Source organism: Macrobrachium rosenbergii, chromosome 31, assembly GCF_040412425.1.
Source record: "Macrobrachium rosenbergii isolate ZJJX-2024 chromosome 31, ASM4041242v1, whole genome shotgun sequence".
In the NCBI taxonomy this organism is placed as follows: domain Eukaryota; kingdom Metazoa; phylum Arthropoda; class Malacostraca; order Decapoda; family Palaemonidae; genus Macrobrachium; species Macrobrachium rosenbergii.
Window position 1 is genome coordinate 32,862,884 of NC_089771.1, and position 10,545 is coordinate 32,873,428.

A 10,545-nucleotide genomic window follows, 5' to 3' on the forward strand; every position below is an offset into this window, starting at 1 on the left:
CGAGCAATGTGAAGTTGTTCTTTAATTCCTGGAGGAGATGCTTTTGGTCGTTGTACATTTCTGCAATGCAAAGATGGCTCGTTAGAGTGCATCCACGCTGCAGTAAAACATGTCATGTACACTGCCCTAAAATGGAAGACTGCAGTATCTGCAAAATACAAAGTAGAAAAACTGGTAGATACTCGCAGTTTTCCTCGTTCTACTGATTTTGCAGATACTGCAAATGGGACCCAAATACTCGTGAAAGCATTAAAGAACTACTCTAAAACCGCAGTAATTTGGGGTATTAGGGTGGTTTCCATGAGCCCAATAGGGTGGCAGGTCTCACTTGGAAAATTTTGTGTGCAATGTAGTTTTCCCATTTTAGGGGCAGTACCCATTGGCAGCTATCGCACATACGTCATAAACAGGTTGAATATAAGTCAGGACTTGGCTTGGTATAGTTCTAACTGTGCTTGATATATTATCCAGCACTGCCAAAGATTTACCTACTTCATGTCGTTGACTCACTTAACCTGTTTGTGATGTGTATGTGGTAAGCTGTCAATGTAAATTGATGACACGTCTTTATAATTCTGTGCTGAAGTATAAAGATAAAGACGAATGAGAGTCATAAATATTATGTAAATTTCAACTCAAAGATAATTTACTGATATCGATTTGTGGCAAGGAAGCAAAGCAGTATAAACGTAAAATGGTAGATTGTCATTATACTTCTTGAGTAAAATGTGGACGACGTTTCTGGACTGCGTTCTTGAAAAGCAGTCACCTGAAGCAGAATAAACGCAAGGTATCGTAGATGAAATGTACAAGGACAATTAGGCTAGCTTCCTTTGGTTCATTGAAAAATACTCAAAATTTAAAAAAAGATGAATGATGCAAGTAAGTGACTATTATAGGAACTATTGAGGCTTATTTTAGATAAAGAAATTCAAAGCGTAAAGGGAACTGAGATATTGGGATGACACATGTAGCGTGAGTAGCCCTCCCTCATTGGCTGTGATCCCAGACATGATGTTGACTTTATTGTAGCTCCCCTCATTCAAGAGGATCAGCGGATGGTTTGGTATAAAGTCCCCGTCGATTCTGGGAACGGCGTAAAGTGGTACGGTAAACCAAATCTGGAAAATGAAGTGGTAATATGTTAGTATTACTAGAGAGATAAATTCCTTCCCTGCAAAGTTGTACCCTGTTATACGATCCATTATTTCCCTTGGCATTTCCTAGGAAACTGATGAAATAGTTCTGTGTTTATTTTTTATTAGACCACGTCTGCCATTTAGACACAGATATTCCCACATTGAAAATAACGTTCATAGCCATAGTTTGGTTGTCTGAGCGCCTGGTATTACTTTACTCCTCGTGGATTTTGAGGAAAAACTCTAAACAGTCCTTTTCTTAATCGCAATTATTCCCAGAATCAGTGGGGACTTTGTACTAAACAATAAGCCTCAGTAACTATGTGCAGTTTTGTTCCCGAATTTCAAAATAAAGAACAATATTGGATGCTGGAATGACAGGTTATAATCTGTAAGCGATCATGGGAAGGGAAAATTTGAGGTTCTGTGCTAATTTTCAAATCAATCTATTCTGCACGTGCCTTCATTGTTAAGGGAATGAGAAATTCTGATGAAGTTAAAAATGTTAAAATTGTTAAAAGACTAAAATAAGAAAATAAAAAAAACAGACATTTTACTACTTACAAATAGTTGCTGAGACGTCAGCATAATCTTGCGGGGGTCGATAGTTTGCATGCATTCAAGAAACGCTTGGCTACCTTGGTCTTGACTGCAGCCTACGAGTGAGCCCACATCCCCGGCAGTTTTCTTGTGTTGAGGATTCAGGGCCCACGGAGCAATAGCGGATCCTGACTGAAGGATAGCTCCGCTGAATAGTCCTGAAAAGGAATTTTGAATTGGACTGAATATAGAATTTAGGCCGAAGGCCAAGCACTGGGACCTATGAGGTCATTCAGCGCTGAAACGGAAATTGACAGTAAAAGGGTTGAAAGGTGTAACAGGAGGAAAACCTCAAAGCAGTTGCACTATGAATCAGTTGTTAGGAGAGGGTTGAGGAAAGTGTGATGGAAGAAAGAGAATATGAAAGGAGGTGCAGTAAAAGGGACGAGAGGGGGTTGCAGCTAGGGGCCGAAGGGACGCTGCAAAGAACCGTCTGAGAAAGCAGTGGTTGTTGAAGTAGCAGTCTTCTTTCACAGTCATCGTCTACCTGAAGGGGTGCACTGTAGGCATTACTTAAGGTTCTCTGCAGCGTGCCTTTGGTCCCTAGCTGCAACCTCTTTTATTCCTTTTACTGCACCTCCTTTAAATTATCTTTCTTCCATCTTACTCTCCACCCTCTCTAACAATTGTTTCATAGTGCAACTGCTTTGAGGTTTTCCTCCTGTTACACCTTTCAAACCTTTTACTGTCAGTTTCCAGTTTCAGCGCTGAATGACCTCATAGGTCCCAGTGCTTGGCCTTTGGCCTAAATTCTATATTCTATCTACGAATCTACTTTAGTCAGTTCTCTATTGTATTACCTATCATAGTCTAGGCCTATCACTAAAACTATATTCCACATTCCACAGTCATAGTCTAGGCCTAAAGGAACCCCATGCGTTCAGCCTAAAATCTATATTCCATTCCATTCCACAATCATAGTCTAGGCCTAAAGGAAACCCATGTGTTAAGCCTAAAATCTACATTCCATTCCATTCCACAATCATAGTCTAGGCCTAAAGGAACCCCACGTATTCAGCCTAAAATCTATATTCCATTCCATTCCACAATCATAGTCTAGCCCTAAAAGAACCCTAAGTGTTCACATCCCAAGCTGGATATTCATCTCATAAAACATCACTTCCTTTTGGCGGCAGTTTAGCTTGCTAACCCACCTCTGGCTTTAGGAGAAAGCAACTGGAAGTGAACCGACGCTGCTCCGCCACTCTGGCCGAAGATGGTAACTCTCCGGGGATCTCCTCCGAAGTTGTGTATGTGCTTCTGAACCCACTGCAGAGCCAGAGTTTGGTCTTTTAAGCCGTAGTTGCCGGGCAGCACCGAATCCTCCGTCGACAAGAACCCTGGAAACAACGAGTATTTCAAGAATGTCAGAGGTACTGAAATATGTCGAGCGTTGGGTTTACGAATGTATTTGTCTTAGGTCTGAAATTAAGCTAAGATGGTAGAATGTGGGAGACAATTAGCAAGCTATGCTGCCCTAAAATGGAGGACTGCAGTATCTGCAAAAGTATAAAACTGAGAAAAATGGTAGGTACTGCAGTTTTCCCTTGCTTTACTACTGATTTTTCAGGTACTGCAAATGGGACCCCTTAAATATTCGTGGGAAGCATTGAAGAATCATTCTGAAACTGCAGTAACTTGTGTATCAGTGTTTCATGAGCCCAGTAGGTGGCATATTGCAATTTCGAAAATTTTGCAGATACTGCAGTTTTCCATTTAAGGGCAGTATGGAATGCCTACTTAATGGGCATGGGATGCTATTGCCAATTGATGAATAAGAGTATTGAGATGAGAGTACTGAAGTATAACCACTTATGGAAAAATACAAAAAAAAAGCGAAAATGAACTTTAACTCAGAAGTCAGTACATGAGACTACTAGGTTACTTATTTGAAAGGAAGAACCTTCGTGAGATATTTACCTAAAAATCCCAGTCTGTATTGCAAGACAACTAAAACAACGTCCCTGCTGAGAAGAACGTAGGGAGGGAGTTCCTCGGCGCTGCCGGAGACGAATCCTCCGCCGTGGATGAACACCATCACTGGCAAACCTTGACTGCCTTGGGATCTGTTGATCGCTGCAGCAGCAGCGGCCTGTTAAAGAGCGCTAAGGGTTAGCCGCTACCTTGATACGCTGTACAAGTGTGAAATGAGTTGATCCATTAGCTAAAGAGTGCTAAGGGTTAGCCGCTACCTTGATACGCTGTACAAGTATAGAAATGAGTTGATCCATTAGCTAAAGAGTGCTAAGGGTTAGCCGCTACCTTGATACGCTGTACAAGTGTGAAATGAGTTGGTCCATTAGCTCTATTATGGTAGCACGAGGCAGTGGAAGAGTGCATTTTACATATATGACTTACATTGAACCGTTGGCTCCAGTATGATGACATGAGGCAATGGAAGAGTGCTTGGGGGTTAACAATTGCCTTTATGCATTTTACATACATGACTCATATTGAACCACTGGCTCCATTATGATAGCAGAAGACCAGGGGACTTGAAAACAAGGATAATAACAGAAATACGACAACGGTTTACAGTCACACAAGAGCTTATGTATTGAATATATTCAAACAGCTCTCTCTGCAGCCACAGCACAAGAGAATATAACTACTTCAAGGCCAAGTTATTCTAAGTTCTAAAACAACAACAGGACAGAATTTGCTGTAGGAAATTCGAAATTATAATCTTACCTTTGGCACAAAGACGTTCAAGTAAAGGCAGTCTTCGCTTCCTGGCAACTCATCGGCTGTGAACCTTTGCCCGAACAGTAACTGCAAAAAAGGGACCTGAACACATGCCGAAGGTTTTTTGGAGCCATCCCTCACACCTGACCAAGGTTTGGCCTCAACCGGATCCTGTGGGGTTGAGGAAAGAAAAGGCGACAAAATGTTAGAGACGCATTTCTGTTCGTGTGAAAATTTTCAGGCTAACATTTTCATTTTAGTTTTCTGTAAAAGAAAGCTATTGTGCCGGCTTTGTCTGTCCGTCGGCATTCTGTCCGCACTTTTTCTGTCCGCCCTCAGATATTAAAAACCACTGTGGCTCGAGGACTGCAAATTGGTATCTTGATCATCCACCCTCCAATCATCAAACATACCAAATTGCAGCCCTCTAGCCTCGGTAGTTTTCATTCTATTCAAGGTTAAAGTTAGCCATAAACGTGCTTCTGGCAGCGATATAGGATAGGCCACCACCGGGCCGTGGTTAAAGTTTCATGGGCCGCGGTTCATACAGCATTATAGCGAGACCACCGAAAGACAGATCTATTTTCGGTGGCCTTGATCATACACTGTAGCGGCTGTACAGAAAACTCGATTGCGCCGAAGACACTTCGGCGCATTTTTTACTTGTTTATATATTTCTTATTGATGTCATCTATATGAAGGTGTTGGCCAGCACAGTTTCGGCATTTATTTAATGGCCCACACATGAAAACTATTGGGAAAGAAAATATATGGATTGGTTTAGATACAGATAATGGGAAATGTAAGGGTACCAGGAGGTTCCAGCGCTTAAGAGTACATAATTTATTTGTGTATGCATATACTTCCATATTGTGAATATACATCAAGAAATTTTAACAACCTATACTTAAGGAAAAGCGTGTAAAAAATATATAAGAACGATAAAGAGACTTACCTAGAAAAAAACATATGAGAACGGTAAAGCAAACTCACCTTGAATCTGAGTGTCCCTATAGGCGGCTCTGCGTAAGGAATGCCATAAAACGAGTAAAAAGAGTTCCCGTTGATCGCTTGTTCAGTCACCCCTCGAATCGTACCAGCCTCCGTTGTTATCGAAGGGGTCTCGACCATTGCAAGTGCGCTAGCTTGCAAGCTGACGAGAGCTGCAACGCGGAAGAGCGTTGCAGCAACATTCTGCAAACTGGTGAGGAAATACCCTTTTGTTACTTGACTTACATGGTCGGTGCTTGCCCAGGCCGAGAGAGAGAGAGACGAGGTCTACCCAAGTGGGTGGAGTCGTCGCCTCCCACCTGGGGTAACTACGTAGGCGATGACGTATCTTAGAGGTACCGATGCAATACACCTGCTGACGCAATAAGGAGGTAAACGAAGCTCCGCCCACTTGGGTTTTTTTTTTTTGGGGGGGGGAAGTGAGCAGACCTTCTCTTTCTCTTGGCCTTGCCTTCACCGTTGACGATACTACTTTAGTATATTTTTTACTCAGTTCTCTGTAGTAGCCATGGCAATAATTGGCTATTTGATAGCAGTCAAAAAATAATAAGCACTTGAAAAAAGGCTTCTCGTGAAGGAGTGGCTGTTATTCATTGTTAACAATGATATTATTATTATTATTATTATTATTATTATTATTAAAATAGTTTGACCAAACCACTGAGCTGACTATCAGCTCTCTTAGGGCTGGCCAACAAGGACATTAACAGTGAATAGACATACTACTGGAACAAAATGAATCGATAGACATACACTGTCTATCGATTCATTTTGTTCCAATAATATGTCGAATATCATTTTGTTCTCATTGTAAAGCTAAATTACGTATATGTTCCATAATCATGAACAGACGAAAATAAACCAAATTTTATTTGACATGACTTCGCTATACAGAATATTGGTTCTCATACTTATCAGCAGCAGAATCAGTCTCCTTTAGGTTTTCGACTGATTGAAAATATGCAGCCTTTTTTTTTTTTTGGTAATTTATTATGATGATCTTTGGGCTTGATTGGTCCGAGACGAGGCTTAATCATTTAGGTTTCAATGAAACCTTCCAAGACATTCGGGAATGACGCTGCAACTTTCAGACTTAGATCATACATAATTGTTTTTCCCGTGGAAAAATTGCAAGATTATGAACATATGTTAATGTGAGATCTACAGCAATTATTAAAAAAATAAATCCGACGCATCATTCATTTAGGTATAAACACTTTTTAGAAGCTTCCGGTTCGGAAAGTAATTCAAAGCGTCATATTCTGAGAGAGAGAGAGAGAGAGAGAGAGAGAGAGAGAGAGAGAGGAGAGAGAGGGGAGAGAGAGAGAGAGAGAGAGAGAGCCCTTAATGCCACAACAAAGCAAGATTAAACCAATTTAGAAAAGCATCAAATGTGTTTGAGAGAGAGAGAGAGAGAGAGAGAGACTCCTCAAGCGCCACATGAATTACCAAGAGAGAGAGAAAAGTAAATTAGAGAGAGAGAGAGAGAGAGAGAGAGAGAGAGAGCTCAATGCCACAACAGCAACGAGAAGGAAAGCAGTTTAGATAAGTGAAGACCCTTACGCCATGTTCTGTAAGGGAAAGAGTTCAATGCAACAAAGGCGTCATATACTGAGAGAGAGAGAGAGAGAGAGAGAGAGAGAGAGAGAGAGAGAGAGAGAGGCCTCAATCCCACAGAAAGGAAAATGAAACCCAGTTCAGAAAAGTTGATCAGAGTGTCATGTTCTGAAAGAGATCGAGAGAGAGGAGCAGCATTAAAGATATCAGGCAGGATCTGGCGTTTACTAAAGCTAGGCCTAAGGTCTGATAAATCTATTATCTTGTTTTACGTATTTTTTCGTATTTTCCTTGCTCCAAGGACCGCAGCTCCCAAATCGAAACAGCCCTCACCTGCAGAGAAATCCTGGAAAAAAAAAATCGTCTATCAATAATAAGATCTCCTCTGGCAACCTCTCATTAAAAATGGCAGCGGACGGAATGCGACACTTTGCAGGAGACGCAATGCGAGTCCTCTCGGTCGTGTCGCTGCGGTCGTTCCGTCGCATCCGAGTGGTTTGGCTGGCCTTGAAAGAAGCGACATGGAAACCTTCTAGCTATTCGTCTCGGGTGCAATTGACACCGCCATGAATGGAACATTAGCACAAAAGCTTTGGAATTTACAACATGTCTTTTACGACACGTGTCAAAACCGGGCAAAACAGGACACCCTTATCAAGAAGGGGGTCTCGTACCCTTGCGGTTTAGGTTAACAAAAAGCGCGCTGTCTCGTAAATTTATCTAACCATAAAATACCCCGTGTTTTTATTAATTTTTTTTATTCTTTTTCTCCGTAAAAACACAACCTCACATCCGTATTTTTTTTTAATTAAACAAAAAGCAGTTTTCCTGTTGAGGGAGGCCCCGGAGATTAAAAAAAAACAAATAAAAAACAGTTGCCTTTGGCAGATCGATTCATTACCTGCTGGCTGAAAGAAATGAATTCTGTGCAGAATATTTCTGCTCGACAGAAGTATTCTGCCAACTAATGCTTAAGCGCCGTTGGCGCAGAGCCCAGTGAACAACCAACGATTGGGCCAGGCTATCAATACCGTCCATATATGTAATTGCTCGGAAATGGATGGCTAATAGCTCCTAGCGATACCCGGCTTAAAGGAAAAGGCGAATAGTGATAATATATATATATTATCATCCATTTCTAAGCAATTAGCCTACATATAAGGACAGTATAGAAAGCCTCGCCCAATCGTTGGTTATCCACTGGGCTCTGTGCCAACGTCGTTTAGCATTGTTTGGTGGTCACTGTCGAGCAGAAGTGTGTGCGTGTGTGTATATATATATATATGTGTGTGTGTGTATGTGTTTGTGTATAAGCATCAAGTCACATGGACAGAATCGTCGCGGGTGTGACCGTTAAATAAGACTCGGAGGAAGCGGCCAGCGTATCCTTGGGCGGTCAGATATTATCCTCTCCGAGCAAGCACTGCAGCCTGCCTCCCGCACGTAGCACATAGCCTACGTTTAACTATGCTGGTCATGCCGTTTAAGACGACCGTATATTTACGTCATGCGCAAACTTCGAAGTCGTATGTACTACGTATGGCTTAGCTCTATGGGTCTAGATTAGAACACCAAGAGGCTTAAAGCTATTTGGGTCTAGGTTAGCTCTATGGGTAGGTTAAGAATACCATGAGATTTATAGCTGTGGGGTCTAGTTTAGAATACCAAGAGACTTACAGCTCTATGGGTCTAGGTTAGAATACCAAGAGACTCATAGGTCTATGGGTGTAGGTTAGAGTACCAAGAAGCTAATAGGTCTATAGGTCTAGAATTCTTATCAAAAGGCTTATAGCTCTGTGAGTCTAGGTCAGAATACCAAGAGGCTCATAGCTCTATGGATCTGGGACCAGGTTAGGTTAAGAACTTTATTCCCATTTTTGTAGGCTAACAGCTTTTGATTTGGCTTTAGAGGTAGACCTGTGGGACCAGGTGCCCTGAATACCAAAAAGCTTATATAGGTCTGTGGGTCTACTGTAGGTTAAAAGGGAACCAAGAGACAATAGGGTGAAAACAGTCACCGAGTTACTGGGCGGCCGGTCCAACTTGGGGCATCGTCATTTGTTTTTCCGAGTTCTCTTTTTTTTTGGGGGGGGGGCCCTGTTGCTGAGGTCGATGAATTTTGTTTATGTGGAGGCAACGCAAAACAGGTTTTCTCAACCTTGGCCGGTTCAGGACTGATCATGTTCCGCGTTTCTGCAGATACCTAACTTTGTTCGCCTTGTTTTTTTTTTAATAGTCTCATGATATCGAGATATTTTTTTCATATATAAATATTGCATGTGCATTATTTATACGTATACATATACATATATATGTAATGTGTATATATGTTTATGTCTGTATGGAGAGAGAGAGAGAGAGAGAGAGAGAGAGAGAGGGGGGAGGAGAGAGGGACCATGCAGTCATCAAGATTTTACGATTTCACGTCTTCCTGACCTAATTATTATATTTTATTTTTATTATGATAACTGCTGGGTGAAAACAAAATGTTAAAATCTTGAACTACCTGAAGTTATATAACATTTTGATTCATTATTATCTACCGTTTTCAATCGTGCCTAAAGATAATTATCCAAAGATAATTTTTATTTACATTTGTACCTATTGATCACATTGTTTTCAAAAGACTTTCCGATGTATAACAACTGCGTTTCACATTTACGAATCACTTTTATCCTGCGGGGGAGGTTAGTGCCGTCAGGGCACCTCACGCGGTGCACTGTAGGCATCACTTAAGGGCCTTTGCAGCGTCCCTTCGGCCCGTACCTGCGGCCCTGTTCATTTCTTTTACTGTGCCTCCTTACATATTTTCATCCATATTACTTTCCACCCTTTTCTAACAATTGTTTTATAGTGCAACTGCGGGGTTACCCGCCCCCGTTACACCTTTCAAACCTCTCGCTCTCAGTGTTCCTTTCAGCGCTGAATGACCTCATAGGTCCCAGCTCTTGGCCTTCGGCCTAAATTGTATATTCTATCCACGAATCACTTTTAGTCACCGTTCTGTCCATTGTATCACATGTTAATTGCTGTTTGATTCCCAAATTTGATTTTGTCTGCAAGAATGCATTACTCACAGAATGGTTCCGTTGCAATATATTTGCGGGGTTTAAATAATTCACGTATATACACAAAATGGCGCCCTGTCGAAATCCAGCAACACTTACGGTTTAAAAGAACATGAATTCTTGCCACTTGAATACTTTTGCAATTTTGAATAAAGGTTTAAACAATGTAAAATTAAGGCCATATTCTTTACATCTTATATATATATATATATAAACGCGCCGTTGATTGCCATTGTATATACTTTATGTATCACAAAATCAAGTTGTCGAATTGATAAATTGATAATTGGTTTTATGAATGAACACCACACTTTATATATATATATATATATATATATATATATATATATATATATATATATATATATATATATATATATATTTAGAGTTATGGAATTGATAATTGATATTAGGATGATTATTTCACACTATATATATGATATATATATATATATATATATATATATATATATATATATAGAATC

General features: G+C 40.7%; 1 protein-coding gene across 1 annotated transcript in view; it reads right to left on the reverse strand.

The window, feature by feature from the left end:
* The window catches only part of LOC136855517 (juvenile hormone esterase-like), an 11,274-nt gene extending 1,017 nt beyond the window's left edge, over window positions 1-10,257 (reverse strand). Inside the window, exons 1-8 of the mRNA XM_067132631.1 lie at window positions 10,160-10,257; window positions 5,418-5,625; window positions 4,431-4,595; window positions 3,660-3,831; window positions 2,894-3,079; window positions 1,704-1,897; window positions 970-1,121; window positions 1-59 (exon numbers count right to left, since the gene is read on the reverse strand). The exon at window positions 1-59 is cut by the window's left edge and continues 123 nt beyond it. Of these exons, the coding sequence (XP_066988732.1) occupies window positions 1-59; window positions 970-1,121; window positions 1,704-1,897; window positions 2,894-3,079; window positions 3,660-3,831; window positions 4,431-4,595; window positions 5,418-5,625; window positions 10,160-10,242 (1,219 nt within the window). The 5' untranslated portion in view covers window positions 10,243-10,257. The remainder of the gene's footprint in view (window positions 60-969; window positions 1,122-1,703; window positions 1,898-2,893; window positions 3,080-3,659; window positions 3,832-4,430; window positions 4,596-5,417; window positions 5,626-10,159) is intronic.
* Window positions 10,258-10,545: the final 288 nt, after the last annotated feature.